The sequence below is a fragment of the Harpia harpyja genome, chromosome 8, assembly GCF_026419915.1.
Source record: "Harpia harpyja isolate bHarHar1 chromosome 8, bHarHar1 primary haplotype, whole genome shotgun sequence".
Classification (NCBI taxonomy): Eukaryota; Metazoa; Chordata; class Aves; order Accipitriformes; family Accipitridae; genus Harpia; species Harpia harpyja.
This window is the reverse complement of record NC_068947.1, coordinates 3116424-3136572: the sequence shown is the minus strand read 5'-3', so window position 1 is coordinate 3136572 and position 20149 is coordinate 3116424. Positions and strand designations below refer to the sequence as shown.

The window sequence follows — 20149 nt, the reverse complement described above, 5'->3', positions numbered from 1 at the left end:
TATTTAAGTGACAGTAATACATTGTACCACACCTGCCTTAAAGTAGCTGTTGAGATGCACCACTACCTATTATAGAAAGCTGTCAGAAGTGGAACGATCCAACCCCATTAACTCATCAGAGTTGAACAGATAGCTTCTGTGTTACTATAGGACACTTGTACAGTTTTCCCCACATAGAGGAGAAACTGAAAGAAAACTTACGTGTCCATTAGAAAATTATACACAGATATACAGTCCTAATTCCTCGCAAGACATTAATCTTCTCAAAAAGTTAAGAAAAAACCGTCCCAATAACAAGTAATTCCACAATCAATGTTGGGAATTTTCTTGTATGCAACAACCCCTCCCCCAAGCCACCACACCAAACTCCCACAAGACACACAGATGGTGCTCATTGCAATCTGAATTAATATAACCTACCTGTCTCTAACTTCATAGAAGAAAGAAAATTGCAACATCTTACCGACTTTGGGATCCAAGACTAAGCCCCCAGCATATGCTGCTTTCTTTTTCCCTATCTTTGATTTATTCTGATCTTCAAAATCTTCATCTTCATCCACCTACATTTGGCATTTAAAAAAGTCATTATCTAGTCTCCAAGATTTCTGTACTGTTGGAGGAGTTATTTTTGGCAAATCAAATATGAAATTGGGAGCCAGTGCACAGAGTTCCTTTTAAAATACATGCAAAACATGGCGTTTTTATCATGATCCTTATTAAAGCTCTCTACATGTCAAAACAGCATTCAAACCAACTCCTATAGGAACAAACTGCTAACAAGAGATTACAAAGACCTTAAGGAACTGTCTCATTCAACACAGCACTAGTAAGCATTTTCTGGATGGCTGTAAAAGTCAAGACTAGGAAAAAAAAAAAAAATCAACTCATGACCCAGAAATATTACTGCCCAACTAAAAACATTATTACTGACCTAAAGAGTATTTTGCTATTTCTTTTGTTGTAGTAAGAATTTTTCTCCCAGTTGTCCAATGCTATTCTGAATCACTTAAAATTCCAGCCCTGCTTGGATGCAACAATACAATCAACAGAACTTACTGTTTTGGAATTTGCTGTTGAACTTATTTAGAAGTAAAACTAAAAAGCAAAATATAGTGAAATACAAATACATTCTCAAATTTTAATTTGTTTACTAACAAACATATGGATGTTTCTAAAAATACATTTACACTGGTATTATCCAAAGGAATATTTTTTTTTTTAAAACCCTTGGATATTTTACCCATATTCTCGAATCACCCACCTTACAAATTATACTTGAAATACTGTTCATTAGCAAAATAATTGTATGGCAAATGTGCATCTATTAAGCAATGCAGACTATCTTCTTTACTATTTCCCTACACAGCCAAGTACTTAGCTGATTTCAATTTTAAGCTAAAAGAGCATCTGAGTTTCCATAGATCTGTGATACAATGGAAAAGGTGTTACACTGTCCCTTTAAACCATACATTTCTCCATTATCAACCCAACAAAAAAAATATTTTGAACTAAGCATAAGCTGTAACATTAAGTTCTATCTAAAACTGGCTATGTTTGGGTTTTCTGTGCTCTCACAGAACAGTAATACACAAAAGAGGTTTTGGGTTTTTTTTCTTTTTAATAAAAATTCTTGGAAAAACTGGACCCACCAGCTTCTGCGGAGGCTTTTTAAAAACTTGTTTGTCCGGCACTATGTAGTCTTTTTCATGAAATGCATGAAGCAGCAAGAACTCATTACGTTCAGATCGTCCACCCATCATTGTCCTTGACTATAGAGAGAGGCAAAAAAAGAATTCAAAGCAGAGCATAGAAAACACTGAAATACAAAAAGAGACTAAGTCACATCCTTCAACTATTTGTAAGTTCACCTAGCATTACTATTATTCTGTATCATCACCATGCACAAAACTCAAATGTGATATTTTTATGGAAGTTTTACATTATTACTTGACCAGATCGTCAAACTCTCACACCTGTCACGGCAAAAAATTTACAGCATCATATATTCTCAATTAGTGTTTACAAATTAAAACTAGCAATTCAAACACAGAAAACACGGAACTGTTTTTGTGGGACAATGCGAGGCGGGGGGAAGTAGTAAAAATGTACCATGACATTCCCAGAGATGTTTGTTATTTGAAGGGCCAGTGGCAGAACATTCAGCTCACACATGATCTGGAGAATGAATCTGGCATCTGTCCAGGTGTTTTCCAGCATGAACATTAAGCGAGGAGAATCACTGGGAAAAGAAGAGGGATGGCCTAGTAAAGTAAAATCAGCCTCCTTTTGTACTCTCTAGTAGTTTAGACCTACATGCTCTATGGAGCACGTGGTATCTGTAGCACACCAGTGCTAAATTACATAGCAAGCTCTTTTAATTGAAAAAACCCTCCAAACCTCAAGCTTGCATATCCTATTAGTGTATCTAAACCAATGCTCTGACAAATCAATTTGCTTCACACGTAATAAGCCACCACCTATGAGTAGCTTGAAACATTATAAAATACTGTTAAGATAATATTTTACTTTTCAAATACCAGTATGCTAAGTCAGCATCTCCATGACAAATCAAATAAGCAATCATGAAATTGTGTAGCGGGAAACTAGCTCCCCTACCTTCCAGTGAAGGATTAAAAACGTGAATCAGCAACATACCTGTACATATTTCGAGTTTCCTCTGGTAGAATTGTTATCCTCTCTGTTTTCAAAACCTGACGGACCAGTTCAGGCAAATGGTAACTTTTGCAGCGAATTAATTCTTTAGCAGAAATTTCTACATCACAGATCATTCGACCACAGGCAGCATTCCTTTCAGCAAACCCTCCTCGACCCTTAACCATATCAAACAAGGAGAGAAAAACCCAAACAAAATGAAATATACAAACATTAACAAAGAACATCTATCCAAAATATAAGCATCTAGGACTCAGTAAAGTCATTGGGTCACCAAATACTCTAATAGTCTAAATAGTCTACTAAATACCACTCATACTCAAGCTTTATAACTATGCCCTAAAGGAATCCATGGTATCTTTCAGTGTATGTAGATATTAAGAAGTAGATACTTAACTCTCATTAATAGTTAGATCTTAATTCTTAAACTGTCATGCTTTTTTTTTTTTCTTCAATAAATAGAATAGTCCCATCAAGAACATGGGTGTGGATTTTGCTTTTCCTCCAAGGATATTTTTGTACTAACAGCAGGACAAAGAAGTCACAGAACAAACCACACACAAATACTCATCTTGGCCTCTAGGAAGGACAGGAACAAGCAAGAGCACAGCCACATTCAGCACTTCAATACTCCAAGCCTCACACGTTGTCTTCTGAACAAATACATACTAAGAACTACAGAATTATTAACTTCGCAGCTCTCTATGGGATGATTCACCAATCAATCCAAATTACATTTTCTCATTTTACAGTTATAGCAGACAAAGACTGTTACAGTAAAGACTATTGCAATTAATCTGTCATTACCATCATCTAGTTGAGATATGTAAACTAAATTAGCCTAACTTGAAAATTAGTTTAGCTTATTACTGTAATAAAAGTCATACAAACACTCATCATTTCTGATCTGGGACACATGAAATTCAGCATGACCAACAGTCAAAATACATCAGTGTCACATTTACAATTCCTCAGCAAAATTAATTCATTTTTAATCATATGCAACATAAAGGGGATTAAAAGACTTGAGCAATCTTATTACCCCAAGCTTTGGCATATTGGACCTCCTCAGTCGACCTATCTTGGACCAGTGAGGGACTTTGCACACATTAATTCTTTGAAGCAGCACTTCCAGATCAAATCCATAAATATTATGACCCTTGCAGCAGAAAAAATAACAAAAAAAGGTTACAACAAATGCAAATTGAAAGACTTACTTTCACAGGCTCAGTATTCCTTTGCCCTTTGTGGTTTTTTCCAGCTAATTGATGGCATTATCTCTCTCATAGAAAGCACTTTCTAAGAGAACGTTCATCAACAGTACTCATTAGTCTTAACACTAACAATGCTGTTCAGCAGAATACCAAAGTCAGCTCTATAACTGGCTCAGAGCACACACGATTCAGTTTAATGCTTTGATATCAAAAGATTAGATTTAAAGCTTTCTAGAAAAAAACCCAACATTCTTTATACAGCATATAAACTTAGCTATGAGTAACTCCTTTTTCTCTCCATCCATGAAAGTCTCAGTATTGACATCAAAATAATGGATTTTTTTTCCTTTGATACTACAACAGGCATAGCTGTTAAATCTGGACAGGAAGACCTTGCAACCAATATTTACATATCAAAGTACTCCAGCAACACTTGCAAAGTTTAAACAATGCTAAGGACATTGATGACACTGGTCTGTAACCTCAGCTGAAAGCAAAATGCTACCCTGATGAACACGAGTCTATGCGGACCAGCCAGTCACCAGGAATTGCACGTTCACCGTATCAGATACATCTGTGTAGTGCAATACTGTGCTACAGAAGAAGCTTCTTAACAGCAGCATTACAGCCATAGTAGAGGGGCCTTACCTGTATTGATATAGCTTGTTTTTCAACAGCACTAATTAAACCAGGTGCAAATTAGAACTGCGCTAACACGGCTCTGCTGGTTTTAGGATCAGAGCTCGCACACCCCTATTACTGGCATCTTCAATTTAAAACCGCTGGCTAGAGTGTCTCCCCTGATTCCTTCCTATAACCACCAGGAAGCTCAGCTCGTAGGGCAAATACCGAATACCAGCCACAGTGAGCTGAAAACATCAGAAATCTGACCACTCATTTCATCCTATTCCCACCACTTAATTATTTTTATTTACCTACAGAAGAATAACAAGTTGTATATATCCAACAGCAGATTTACAACCAACTCAAATTGTCTTCAAGATTTCATTAAAGTCAGGACTGTACGTTAATTAAACATAACAAAAAGAGAAAATTAGTAATTATAATAAATCTTCAGCTGCCAATACAGTAGAACACATAAGAATGCTTATTACAAAACTTTGCTCAGATCCCATGGATTTGTATAGGTTGTAATTTTGATTTACAGCATAAACACAATCTAAACGGTGACACAAATTGTATGAGCATCTGAACTGAAACAGACTCTTAAGTATACCAGGAGTTCCCATTTTTCTAGAAAATCACAAGGGTTTTTTTGTTGTGTTTTGTCTTTGTGAGCAAAGAAAAAAAATACTTGTTTCGGGTACTATGGAAATACTGCCTATTTCAGATATTATGGGAAATAATAGGATGTATAAAATGCTGTCAGGGAAAATTTTGTATCATCTTTGTATCAAAGTATACCTGCTGTCTTATAAGCAAATTCAATTCATAAGGCAGTCTAAGATAAACATTAAAAAACCTGTAAGGGACAAAAGAAAAAGAACAAAGCTGACCAACTGACAATATGCTTTAATTTAACTCTCAAAGTCTCAGAACTACTCACCACAACAACATCTGGGTCAATTTTGTGAATCTTCGCAAGAAAAAATCCCAGCAGTGTTCTCTCTGTTGCAGCAATTTCTATTTTAGCATTCTAAAAGGAGCAAGAGAGCACCTGATTTCAATGACCCAATAAGTTTAAAATGGCAGCATCTCCTCTCCCCTACTAGTTACAAGACAATAATAAAGCACCACAGAGTTCTCCCTTTCCTTCTATAATTCAAGGCTTTTTGTTCTCACTCCCATAGACATAGAAAGCTTTTCTCAGAGGCTTTTTTCCATTTTGCTTTTGTATGCAGGTGTCTAGTGATATTTTTAAGAGCCTCCTAATAATCAAGCACACCAGGAAAATGCTCCATGTGCATCCTTCACTCACAAGCTTAAGATCACACAGAAACAGAGAAAAACAAAAATAGGTTACTTTATTATTCTGTCAGGTCTCCCAGTGCCCTTTAGAAAGGATGCCTTCTAAATTTTGACAGACTTTACTCTCCAAGGAAAGAAGAAACAAATTCTCCCAGTTTACTATGAGTACATAGTTAGGTATAATGAAAACGAATCACAATTTTAGCTTCTTTGCAAAACCTTTCCAACTCTCGTCTAACACTCCATCTATTTTATGAGCACATCAAGCAGCAGTACTGAATCACACAGAGCACACACCTGTTTTTACAAGCAACACAGACTAAATACCTGGATTTAGGTTTGCAGAGTAGAAAGCTAATGAAATAATCGTGTGATTCCTTTGAATATTTCTTTTACACAACTTACCCAAAGCAACATGAAGTTCATATTTTAAAAGGTATTGCAATCAGAAAGCTAACAAAATGAAATTACCTTCTTTTTAATAGCTTCTTTGAAGTCATACGGAAAAATGCAATCGTTCGGTTTGGAAACAACTGCAAAAGAAGTTATATTTGTTCTTACATACAAGTTCTTAATTGTACCCTCTCTGTAAGCATCCATCCACAACAAAGGGAGCTAAGGAAAACTAACCTCTAATTCTAAAAAGCTACCCTTATGTGAGTACTTGTCTTTAAGATAATTGAGTAATTAGTAAAGTATTAAACAATTTTAATCAGTCATATTTGAGGCTATCATTGGAGATTAAAACTATGGTCCACAGCTTCCAAAGAACTTCCTCTCACAGCATTCAACACTCTTCATCACTTCTGACTGGGGTCTGAATCTCAAGGTTTAGCTGATCTTACTATAATGACACTGCTGCAAGAGATTTTTTTCTTTCCTAAGAAAACTTGTTTATAAATAAATGTGACATTTTTTAAATTCTGTTCAGAAGAACTGAACTGAAAAATAACTATGTGACAGTAAATAAATGGTCTAAATTAACGGTTGAAGAAAGTAATGCAAGAGAACACATGATGAAGTAAAACTAATAAAAATGATAGGAAACTGTACAGAGCAGAGTTACTTCACATCATAATATTTTTTTCAATAAAGTCTTCAATAAAAAGTCAGTAACCAGTGAAGTTAAAAATAGGAAGAAAAGCCTGCCTGGGAGTTGAAACTTTGTCACTTACTTATTCTAGGCCATTATTGGTGGAGCGACAGAATGAAGTTAAAAAAGAAAAAAAAAGAAAAAACCCCACACACCAAAAAAACCCCAAAACCAAGACCCCACACCAAAACAAACAAAACCACAACCGAAAAACACAACAACAAAAGAAAAACTCCGAAGGAATTATTTTTCTACTCATAAACTGTTCCAAGTACATACCACAGAAGTGTGTCTGAAAAAGAGGCTGAGGTGGAGCCTTATCCAGAGGAAATTTCTGATGAATCAGAGCTGCAACAGCCACAATCTATACCAAGGAGATACAGAACACACAACTTCATAAACATGACTACTATCAATATCCATTTCTTCCCTCCTTTTTTTTTTTAATAAAGTTTCCTCATCTCTTTTCTCTTGCTTCTACAAAAGATCTTTTTAAAATGAATTCCAACTATAAACAGTTAAAAAGAAGAAAAGTTATCAATTGATCTCAAGTAAAATAAAGCAGAACTTACTTCTAAATGATTATCTTAGAAATTTGAGAGGAAAAATAATTCATTTTGGAAAACTGCTTTTATCAAGTTTTGTTCTGAATCTGAACAGACCCCACAATTTAAAAGATTCCCTATGAAGTGCAGGGGAGATATAAGCAGGGCAAGACATGCAGAGAAGCCTTGCCTCCAGAAGGGCTGCCCCTGAGCAAGCAGTCAAGACTGCCAAGAAGCCAAGAGGTTTTAGTGTTCAGAAGCTATTAGCTTTACTGATGCTTCTGCTTGCTATGCTGGCACGATGTCTGGGCTCCCCAGACACTGGTCAGGAAAACCAAACAGAAGACAAAGCAGACAGGCTTTAGAAACATCTTGGCAAGCAGAGTCCTGTTGGTACCTTGCATATGTCTCATTACCTTGGCTAGAAACCAGGAATTTTCCATACTCCTTCCCCCAAAATTTTAAATTTCACCAAGAGGATTAATTCTGCTTGAAAAATTTGCCAGCCTAATTTTTCTTCCATTCACTTAACCAGAAACAACTATCCTATCCTATTAGTGAATATTAAATCTCTTCCTAAGCCAGGGAGACTTATGTTAAAAAACAGATAAAACATGCCTAACTACACGTTGTGGTCTGCAGTCCACAACTGAGAGTGACCACCTACATCTCTCCCCCTTTCTGAGAAAAGGAAAGATCTCACAGCAGAATAGTAGGTGCTATAAGATTTAGACCAAATTCTCATTCTATTTCAAAATGAGTTTTATTAGCAGAAAAACCCAGTCATTTTACCTAGAACCTATGATTAGCTCTACCAAAAAAATAACAATAATCCATTAACAGCTGTTCTGGGACAGCCTCATTTATAACTATTATGCACAACAGACAAAATAGAAGGCTTGAAAAAATACATATGATCCACTGCCACAGTAAATATTCTCACCAAACAGGCCCCTTGGACCCACAGTTCTCATGCTGGTGAGACCCCAATAAAAATTTCTTTGAAAAGCCCGCAGCACAGAAAGTTTATTTAACACTAAATACATTTAGATATGTTTTATCAGATGAAGTTCTTCCAAGCCTTAGAAAATTTTTAGTATATTCCAAAGAACAAAACCAAACCAAACCCAAATAAGAGCAGATTACTTACCTCATTCTGGTGAGTCTTTGGGTTCTGAGTGGTCTTCATGCTGAGGGACATGACCACGAGAGGAGGAGGAGGAGAAAGATCTTTAACCACGTTCACCAAGCCAGGCTTCATGGCCACAGCCTCCACCTTACACCAGCTGACTGACTGATTTGAAAGCTCTGAGGAAACAACAAAAATCACCTTCATTCTTCTGGGAACCACAGGTAAGGTTTCTCTAATGGCACTGCAGCACACAGCACATCCTCTTAATGTTTTGCCTTTGTGGGATAGTCCAAGATCCAGACTAATCCTGCCTGATTTTTGGTAACTCCCTGAGCCCTGACTTCCCAGTGAGAAGCCTAGTCACACCAGGGGCTCCTTAACACCAAAGAAGAGAGGGAAGATTTTTATTGAGGTCAGGAAGATGTGTAATGCAAAAAAATACTTCAGGCAGCTTTATACAGAGTCATAGGAGAGAAAAGTATAAGCTAAGTGAGCATAACTCCACCTAAATTAACATACCACCTCTTAGCATCTAACCTTGTAGTCAGTCCAAAGGCTTCATAAAAATTAAATTAATACAAGTGAAATGAAAGAATACTCAGAGCTTTCTCAAACGCTACAGAAAAGGCAGCTGGGGTGCTAATCAAAGGAATTTTGATCGAATGAGAACAAGAATGTATAACTGACTGAAATGCACCAGATAACTAATTCATTTAGATATAGTCCTTCAGAAACACAATTAGGGAAAGAAGGCGATGGGGGATGTCATAAGACATCCTACCCTGGTAGTATAAGCTATCCTAAAATGTAAGAGAGACCACAGAAAGCTATTTAGACATAAAGTGTACAAGAGCTAAAAAATTAGATAGATAGAGAAAAAAAAGACATGTTCACCACCCATTATCATTTGAGAATTTTTTTTGTCTGTAATTCTTTACTTGCTTTAAAAAAATAAGTGATCATTCACAAAAGATGCTGATGAGGTTACTCACTACACACAGTAACAAGCAGAGGTTACATTTCTGATGGATTAACCTTTTGAAGACAGCTATTGGTAGACTTAGTTATCTTACTCCCTGCAAAATTATTTGACCCGTCTCTGGTAACCCACATATTTTACCTTCTCTCATTATCCTTGCTCTAAATGCAAACAGGTAACTGACTAAAATACTTTCATTTATAAAACACTGATGATCTCTCCAAAGGAAGACAGGCAATCAATCACTTAACACCTGTTTTTCTTTGATTTCCAGTATCTTAACACCCAGAGCTTTGACTAGCACTCTATAGAGCAGTGGTCTCCAACGTGGGGTGCCTGCACCCCAGGGGGTGCATAAGACAATCCATCGGGGTATGGGAAGAAAATATTTTTTGTACCATTAATAAATAAAATAAATACTTTAATAAGTGTTTATTTCACATACCTCATCCTTGTTTAGTTTCTATTTTTGAGTTTATTTTACAATGTACATAATATATTAGTACAAGTATATAATTTATAAATAAATACCTATATATAGGGGGGACATGCTCAATTTTTTACTGATGGGAGGGCACGATCTAACAAGTTTGGAGACCACTGCTCTAGAAAAGCTCTGCTGCTATCTAGCACTGATACTTAAACTGCAAAGACAGCTTCATTACAAATAGCAATGACAGTTTTTGAAGCAGTTGTAGAAGTCTGATCAAATGGTTTGAGACTTGCCTATTCTAAACCTTCCAGGTGTACTTCTTATCCCTAAGACCCTCTATGGGAAGTGTGGAAGGGAAGCTACACAAGAAAGCAAGAACCTTGATTATAGAGACATACCCACAAACAAACAAAAACACACACCCAAAACCCCAAAAAACCCAACCCAACGACCCAGTTTGGGGGCACAAAATCCAGTGCAACAACGACAGAAATTTGCATAAATATAACTAGCCAGCTTAATAGACAGTTTTCAACAGAGTGGGCATGCCACAGTCTTGAAATGAGCAATTCTGATATCAAGATACAGACTCCCTCTGGAACCTGAAGTTTGTAACGGAGATGTGAGTGTGGGAAAAAAGAGCTCCCTTAGATTACCATTTAACTCTGGTGTGGTATCAGTATCTGAGCTCAGACAAGGTAATTCTAAGGGCAGATAGCACATGTTAGCATTAAGTAAAATTGAATACTGCCTGAACTGTTGGTTATCATTGCCATAACATCTGTTACACTGGGTATGAGGAACAAAACAGCTCTGGACTCTTTTCAGGTAAAGAAAGAAAATGCCAAAGAAATAAGAAGTCAGCTCTTGGGCAAAGAGTGCAGATGCAAAACCCCTCTTAGACCTTTAAAATCAGTGCCAGAAAGTACACTGATACTTGCCAATGTCTGGTGGAAAACCCATCACAGCTAATCCATCTTTTTCAGTCAGGGATTTGTCTTGTCTATTCCAGCATAAAATCCTTACTGGTATCAGCTTTGTCAGTGAGCGAGGTGCTGAAGAGGAGAACCCTCCTGGTGTCAGCGTTCATACTGTCAATTCTACGTTTGAAATGCCCCAAGGAGACTGCACTAATAGATTTAGCTTTTGTCCAGTATGATCAACTTCCCTACATTCTTCAGAATATGTAGCACACCTTGAGTAAAGGGCTCTAACCAAGCCAAAATAAGGCAGCATAACCACTTGTAAGTGGTGCATGCCACTCATGAGGCGGAAAGGATTTCAAACTAAAAAAGCTCCGCACCACGTTCTAAGTGCCAGGAAAAAACCTAACACACAAACAAAAAAGCCATCTAGCAGCAGTTTGTTCTTAAAAAATACATTTGCAGAAAAAACATGAATCTTAAGTTATCAAAAGAAGAAAGAGGAATAAATTTCTAGGAAACTAACTTTAGCTCAGTATACGAGGCTTTAAGGTATGCACCAAAGAGTAGCTGCTAGGCACTGCAGAGCTCCCTCTCACTGCTGTTCAAAGCTATAATCTCATCTGTACAGTGTGCAACTTTATACAGATAGAGCTCTCACTCAAAAAAGGAACAATAAGTTACAATTTGTACTAGGTAATGAAAATTACACAGATAAATTGCAAGGTTAATTTACAAAATGATAATTCATCAGTACAATTCAAATTTCCCCTCCTCCCCCCAATCTATAATGACGTGTGTTTTCCAGCAACCAAGTATTTCACATGCAAACCACCATACGTGGATTTTTTATTTCCAGCCAGCATGGTCCTTTGATCTTCCTAGTCATCAACAGAAGTTCCAGGCTAGAGGTGTTAGTTCCAAATACATGTGAAAATGTTTGTCCTTTCAGATCTTGGGGAAGCCGAGGGCACTCAGCCTAACAAGTAACAGAAAGCAGTGAGTTATTTCACCACAGAAGTCTTCAAGGTTGACACACTATATTCAGACAGCACCTTAACAAAACTACACAATACCTGAAATCACTGTAATTTCCCACAAGCAAAGCCTTAATCCATAATACCTTACAGTAATTGAAGAAATTACACTATTGACTCGACTTAAATAGGTGCATAACAAAACCAGGACAGTAATGTAAAAATGCACTGAAGCAAAAGTTCTTCATCCATACTGGATGTAAGACAGAAATATTATCACCAGCCAAGACTACAATAATGTTCAATAACCATTTTAATACAGAAACTGCTCATGTTGTAAACTTAATTAGATAGTTACACCTTTAATCTTGTCTCTAATATAAAGATTGGATAAAGTGTTTCGACACACGTAAAGAAAAATTTGAGATAGCTAGCAAATCTCTATAGGATGCTGCTTTTGCACCTAGAACTAGTATAAAAAGGGGGGGTTAAAAAGGCATTATCACAGCAACTGACTCAATAGGTTCAAGACTGCCGTCTCTTACATTTGAAACCAAATCAAGTATTTTTGCTAATGAAGAACAGCTACTGATGTTCTGATGGGAAATTTTTTCATCTTTGCTGCTCAATTTTACAGCTCTTCAACAAAAGTCTTTCTCTCCTAGCTGCTATTTGCAAGAGCCATATAAGCAGAGATATCAGCTGTATTCTGGACATGGATTCAACAAAATATTTAAGGGTAGTAAGTAATTTAAAACATCTTAGGCTACTTTGGGCCTTGATCCAGTACAGCTAAAGGGTTGCTTGGCTGATTACTTGATTCAGTGGCAAGTCAATAAAAAAAATAAAGCAGGATAATTGGGAATACAGATTGTTGTAAATCAGTAATCAAATTATAATTGGGGGACAAGGCGGGAGGAATGCAGTAGTTGTAGGAAGTATTTTTCCCCCTCATATTTACACAAAGAGCTAACGCTAACAAATCAATGTTATAGGTTACCTGGTGATGAACTATTTTTGTTAAGGACTAACCAACATATAAATAACAAAAAAAGCCACAAGCTTGGCTATTAACCTCTTTTTTTTTTCTTTTTTTAATTACAAGACAATGAGCAACTAACTACACACTGCAACAGAGGTACAGCCAAAGATCAAATACTTCAAATTTTATTTTTTTTTTAGTAAAATCATAGAATTCTTAATTAGGCAAGAAAGCAGGTTCTGGTCTTTCATCAGATTAATTATACTTACCGAATATTTAACTTCTAAGTATTCAGATTTTGCTGGAACATCTGGGATCTCAAAAGCATAATATTTTTCCACTTTCTGTATAAAACAAAGATATTATTTTTTCAGTATCTCCCAACTGAATATTCATTCTGTCCAATAAGAAAGCTAATGAAATAAAGGCCAGCCAAAACATACATCTCAAATATCATGGGCTTGATCATATATTACCAATTCTGCAACTCATTATAACCATCTAAAGATAGTAAGAATGTTTTAATACCTGTATTTAATCTCTTTACGTTTTCCTAGCATGAAGAGTTTCTACAGAATTGACTTACAAGTATACTAACCATTACAAAACAAAAACATACCATCTTAATAGCTCAGGAAACTCAGTAACATTCTGCAAATTCACAGGCTTCAGACAAACTCATGAGAATTGGTGGTTGCAGACCACCACAAAATCATAAAATGGCCGAGATGGAAAGGTATCTCCAGAGATTGTCTAGTCCAGCCGCCTGCTCAGAGCTGGGTCAACTAGAGCAGGTTGCTCAGGGCCCTCTCCAGTTAGGTTTTGAGTATCTCCAAGGATGGAGACTCCACAGCCTCTCTGGGCAACCTATGCCAGTGCTGGACCTCCCTTACAGTAAAAAAGTGGTTTATGTTCTGATAAATTTCCTGTGTTTCAAAAGGTACCTATTGCTCTTGTCCTCCACTGGGCACCAATGAGAAGAGTCTGCCAGAGTCATCTTACTCCTGCCCATCAGATGTTTATATACAATGATAAGATTTACATCACCAATCCCTTGCCCCGAACCTTCTCTTCTGCAGGCTGAGCAGTCCCAGGTCCCTCAGCCTCACCTCACATGACAGATGCTCCAGGCCCTGTAATTATCTTTGTGGTCCTGTGCTGGACTTGCTCCACTACGTGCACGTCTTTCTCATACTGGGCAGCTCAGCTGAACGCAGCACTCCACGTGTGTCTCACCAGGGCTGTGTAAGGGGGAAGGACCACCTCCCTTGAACCTGCTGGCAATGCTCTGCCTCGCAGCCCAGGGTGCCCATGGCTGCCTTTGCCGCAAGGGTACGTTGTTGGCTCATGGTCACCTTAGTGTCTATCAGGATGACCAGGTCTTTTTTTCTGCGAAGCTGCTTTACAGCCAGTCAGTCCCACAGTCCGTGGGGTTATTCCTCCCCTGGCGCAGGACTTGTTATCTCCCTTTGTGGAACTTGATGAGATTCGTGTAGGTCATGAGACATCTCCAGCCTATCGAGGTCCCTCAGAACAGCAGCACACCCATCTGGTATATCAGCCACTCTTCCCTGTCTTGTATTGTCTGCAGATTGGCTGAGGGTACTCTCTGCACCATCATCCAAGTCATTAACACCGACACTAAGCAGGATTGGACCCAGTATCGACCCCCGGGGTACACCACTAGGGACTGGGCTCCAGCTGGACTTTGTGCTGCTGATCACAACCCTTGGAGTCCAGCAGTGCAGCTAGTTTTCTGTCCACCTCGCTATCCACTTACCTAGCCCATATTTCATTAGTTTGTCTTTGAGGATACTATGGGAGACAGTGTTGAAAGCCTTACTAAAGTCAAGATGAACAACAGCCACTGCTCTCCCCTTGTCCACCAAGTCAGTCAGTCATCTCTTCACAGAAGGCTACCAGCTTGGTGAAGCATGACTTCCCCTTCATAAACCCACACCAAACACTCCCAAGCACCTTCTTGTGCTTTGTGTGTCTGGAAAACAGTTGTTCTCACAATTAGTTGCTCCATCACCTTTTACCAGGGCTTGAGATGAGGCTGACAAGCCTCTAGTTCCCCGGAATCTCTTCCTCCTTGCCCATCTTGAGGATAGCAGTGACATTCGCTTTCTTCCAGTCCTTACAAACCTCCTCTGATCAGCATGACCTTTTAAAGATAATCAAGTGTGGCCTCGCAATGACATTGGCCAGCTCCCTCCGCAGTCATGAGTGCATCCTATCAGGTCCCATGCACCTGTGTCTGTCCAATTTGTGTAAATGTTCCTTAACCTTATCTCCACCGAGGACAAGTCTTCTGTGCTTCAGGCTTTCCTTCTGGTCTCTTGGGGTCAGGGATTGCTGAAGGCTGGACTTAGCAGTAAAGACCAAGGTGAAGAAGACATTGAGTATCTCGGCCTTTTCCATGCTCTTTTTCACGACATCCCCTGTCCCTTTCAGCAGCAGGCCCACATTTTCCTCTAGTCTTCCTGTACCTATAGAAGCCTTTCCTACTGCTCTTTGCCTCCCTCACCAGATTCAACTCCAGGTAGGTGGGCTTTGGCTTTCTTTTTCCACCATGATGTCACCTTCATTTGTCTGCCCTCTAATCCTGACCCATAAGCTCTTGACCAGCTCTTTGCCCATCCTTAGGCAGGACTCCATGCATGCCCATTGCTTTGACATGTAAAAGGCACTCCCCCTCCTTGCTATTCCAACCTGTCCTTCTTAACCACATCCTATCCCACCATGTGTCTGTGATCCCAATGAGACTGTAGCCCCGTAACTGCACGCAGTTCCTCCTTTTATACTGCATACTTTAGTGTACCAGCACTTCAGAGAGGCACCCAAGAGAGCTTATTTCCCAACCATCTGCCAGCTGTTTACTTACTACATGCTTAGAACAGAATCATTTCTATGACAATATTGTATTTTTCATTTTGAGTGACTTGGGTTTTACTAGAAAGTAGTCAAGTTTGTTTATGTATCTCTAACAAATATCAAGTTCAGTACATCTTTACTGAAAGTATCACTTCTGCTTTCTTCAAGAACAATAATGATTTTCCACAAAATGCACAGCTTGTCAGTTTCTAAGAATAAGCGCCTTCGTTTTCCAAATTATTACAATATCCTGTGCAACACCACTATGGTACCTGCTGAAATGCCACGCTCTACCCTGTAATATGTATGCTCTGCCCTGTAATACTTCACAAATGATCTGCACCACTGTTATATAAAATTGTTATTATGTTATGCCATAACTATGCTAGAACATTACTCTTACTACAAGAATTCCTGGAGGGCCCTTAAATTAAGTTCAGCACAGTATACATAGAGTCAGCATAATATACCACTACATTAAGTTTAATAAGAACGAAGTCACCATAAATTGGAATAAAATTTACAAATAAACAAAATACATGCACAGTTAGGTAACCTCGAAGTTATTTGGTTTTGAGGTTGGGTGGCTGGTTTTTTGTTTTTTTTTTTCCTTAAATTAATAGCATCAGCGACAGCTCCCTCAGAGCACTACAACGGGCAGTTAAGCTTGCTACTTCACATAACACTGCAGTTTTAAGGTTGCAAAGCCTGGGTAGGAGAGGAGAGGGCCCTCTGCTATAAATAGGAAGAAGGCAAATCCAGAAACAACTACGGCATCAACAGCTATGTGGAAGCAGAAAACAGTAATGTAACTTGGTAGAAGAGCACCACTATGAAGAAAGAAAAGCATTATAAATTAGCATGCAAATGTAGATCTGAACTGTTGAGCCAAAGCAGCACCTCACACAAGCAGCACATCGTAGCTGTAACATAAGAGATGGCAATGCATTGCTTTTAGCACATGCTACCAGTGGCTCCCTTCTTTTTTTTAATTTAAAATACACTCTCAGGCTTCAAACAAGTTCTTGTTGCAAACGCAAGCTGAACATAGTGTAAAAATAGTATGCTGCAGTGATTCATCTGCGTTATTCCACAGAGCTCAGCTCAATTACACAAGCGTCTGGTCATAACTGCAGTGAATGAATGCTTTGCTGCAGAGTAATCTGCCCTTCAAGTGGCCCTTCACAGAGCAGAAATGAGCAGCAGTGATTAGCTGCTAAGTTCCTAAGTGGAGTAAGGCTGCTTTCAAATTGATTTGTGAAGACTTGCTAACTTGGCAGCAGTGCAACCCATTGAAGCTACAATTAGCAGCAGGTGCAGGAGGAAATGATATGGCTTAAGTGTATCTGTTCCCAGGGACAAAGTTTGGTGCTGGCAAGGCCAAGATGCACACGCACACACGCACAGAGGACAACTTGTCTCAGTGCATAAATACTGGCTCTCTCCGCATCATCGCAAAACTGGGTATTCTGAATAAAAGAACTCTGGGTGCATGGCAAGTATGCTAGTAACCTTTCTGATTTCCAGCTAATGATGGAAGAATAAGAGTTTCTCAGTTTCAGAGTACTATGCCAAAACTGAGACTTGTGTTACTCTGAATGCATTGCTCACGAGTGCTCTGCTCACCTGAGCAATATTGCCATTAGCCTTTTAAAAATCTTTCAAAACACCAACCCTTAACAACACAGTAGTGGAACACTGGCTGCACATCACAGAACAGGGGAGTTCTTCTAAAGCATATTAGCTCTTAAACACATACAGTCACAACTGTGTGGAGATCACTTTTTGGGAGCATTCACTCAGCTGAGTGCCACCACCATTTCAATTTGAGAGCCCTGCACACCCCTATGGAAACACAGATGCAAGGGCTGTATAACAACACACCACCTCTGGTGGTATGACTGCAATGAGAAGAAAGATGATGACTCCTTATGAAAAACAGACTAATACAGTATATAACCAGGCAAACTGAGGTGTCTCAGAGAGGAACAAAAGAAAAGGAGGGTGCAGTAATGGGACAAACCCGCTACCTTCCACAATTACCATGCAGGCAGCAAAAGGACCCCCTGCTGTAGCAATGTAAGCCTGGCCAGATTTGGTGCCACTTGTTCACAGTCAATTTTGTGTTAAGCTGGAATAGCTGAGTTACTGTAATACCTTCCTTGAATAATCCTCTAAAGGCCCCACCAACAGCCCTGCTCTCCAATCCTATCTCTTCTCTTATCCCCCACACTACTAGTGCCATACCCTCCTGCTAGCTCCAGTTCTCATTAAACCCTTCCAGGAGACAGTAACTATCAAAATCAGCAGAAAATTATGCCAGCAAAATAAAGCTGGATAGCCTTTTACCATGTTAGGAAAATTCAGTTTACTGAGGAGTCTGATGAATTCAAACAGAATTTGAATTCTTACTGTTCAGAAACAATTCTGGTAGGTTATTCCAGAGCTTCTCTGCATACCCAACTATCCTGCCTAATTTATTCATGAATTAAAATTTATAAATTTGTTCTTTTGCTAAAACTCTCCTTTAAATAGCTTTCTTGCTGCTCATCCCCTTTTAATGTTTTTAGAGAGCAAAAAGGTCTTATCATTATTCTTCACTTTACTAGGCTAAAAAAATTAAAGCTCTTTCATAGTTATCTCTGGTATAACTGACTCTCCTTTTGTCTCATCCTTCTAATTACCATCTTTTGTACCTGTTGTCGCTTGAGTTAATCTTCCCTCATCAGGGTTATCAAGTGTTGTAATATTCTAGGTAAGATCTGAACAACACCTAAGTGCTGTTACTTCCCTATTCTTGCTAGGGATCACTCCTGTGTTACACTCAAGGACCCCAGAAGCACTACAGTCATGGTCCGGACAACACAGCTGGGTCTTTTACCCTGAGCTCTGGGTAAAGTCAGTAAAAATTTGATAAGCTTTGAACTAACATCAGAAATAACAGTTCAAATACTTCCTGCATATGGTTTACCTTTATTTTTAAAAGCCATCTTTGAAGGTTAAACTATATTACTCCATTACCTCACTCACACTATTCTTCCTTAGCATACCACGGAACAGGGGAGGTTTCCTAAGATTCTGTTAGCAGATCTGTGACTTTTCAAAGGCCTTTCCCCCTCCTTTCATTTCCAGAGTACAAGTGTTTGCATCCTCTCTTTTAATGAAGAATTGATTTGCCCCAAGTTTCCTCCCTCATTCATCAAAGGGTCTTCAAACAGTGAGCTATGACAAACTTGTTTTTTACCTATTGTTAAATTCATTCCTTTCTGATACATAACAATTAAGTTATAATCAACTATACAAGAGAAATAACACCAAGAAAACTGAAAAAGCTGAATTTGCATCAGAGTTTTGAGAGAGAAAATAATCTAGAACAAAAAAAAGTTTTACAAAGTACTAATGACGTGCATTTTCCCTGAATTACGTAAATAATGCACTAAGCCACACGTTGATGAAAAGACATCATGTCTTGCATGAATTTGCCATTTGAGAAACACTGCTCACATTTTCACTTTAACAACTGAAACTTTCAGAAGTACTCTAGCTTTGTATTAGATGACCTCCTGAGGGTCTTTCCAAATTGAATTACTATATGAACTTGTTTTTATTTTCCCTCATTTACATATTGTTAAATTCCATTCTTCCTGCATTTTTACTTGCCATTCCATTTCCTGATCAACTATTCAGGAATGAATCCTACGAAGTCACAAGACTGCCAGGCTAGGAAAAGTTAAAACTAATTCCACACCACCCAGTAATTACAATGAAAGACAGCTTTGCCAGACTAATGACATGTTGCTTCAAGAAACGGAAAAATTTCTAAGCACTTCACTCTGAACACATCTTTTCCTCTAACTTGCATATTAGCCACCTTTCCCCACACAAACTTCTCACCTCTGCACCCCTGCCAAAAGACAAATGCTCTATGTAAATGAACAAGAAAGCTTTCTCACACTAGCAAACTAATTCAGTCCAAATGTGCAACACTATCAGTGGTATCAGCTCTTTTCCTGCAGACTTATAACAAGTATTATATTACTGTATGTGCAAATTTTCCATTACAGCAACATTTTGGTTTTCCAATGTTCTTTTCAGGTTTGTTGAGCAAACAGAACACAGCAGAATAACACTATAAGACTATTGCCCATAGGTGTAAGCCCAGAACAGCTTAAGTTTCAAGACTGCATGACAGTTCTCACAACTTGTTACCTCCTGTATAAGCGCACTATGACAATCCATGCTCTGAACGGCACCCATTCTAAAAAGATAAATCTGCAAGGGTGAAAGGAAGGATGAGACATGCCAAGAGATAAAGTTCAATACGACACCTGGTCAAATGCAAAGATGGTCTAATCCCAGTGTACTGACCTATCTGCTGGACAACACAATCTT

The 20149-nt window shown here is 38.4% G+C and overlaps 1 protein-coding gene and 1 non-coding gene across 3 annotated transcripts in view; both read right to left on the bottom strand.

Annotated features, from left to right (window-relative positions):
* POLA1 (DNA polymerase alpha 1, catalytic subunit) overlaps positions 1–20149 on the bottom strand; it is a 204000-nt gene that overhangs the window by 169733 nt on the left and 14118 nt on the right. For both annotated transcript variants that reach the window (XM_052794757.1, XM_052794758.1), the window contains exons 13-23: positions 13150–13224; positions 11762–11900; positions 8605–8762; positions 7189–7273; positions 6288–6349; positions 5455–5544; positions 3716–3832; positions 2656–2831; positions 2110–2239; positions 1650–1769; positions 464–560 (exon numbers count right to left, since the gene is read on the bottom strand). In XM_052794757.1, coding sequence (XP_052650717.1) covers positions 464–560; positions 1650–1769; positions 2110–2239; positions 2656–2831; positions 3716–3832; positions 5455–5544; positions 6288–6349; positions 7189–7273; positions 8605–8762; positions 11762–11900; positions 13150–13224 — 1249 coding nt within the window. The remainder of the gene's footprint in view (positions 1–463; positions 561–1649; positions 1770–2109; positions 2240–2655; positions 2832–3715; positions 3833–5454; positions 5545–6287; positions 6350–7188; positions 7274–8604; positions 8763–11761; positions 11901–13149; positions 13225–20149) is intronic.
* On the bottom strand, positions 78–208 carry LOC128145337 (small Cajal body-specific RNA 24). Its single transcript, XR_008236441.1, has one exon. It is a non-coding gene; the product is annotated as a small Cajal body-specific RNA 24 (non-coding RNA).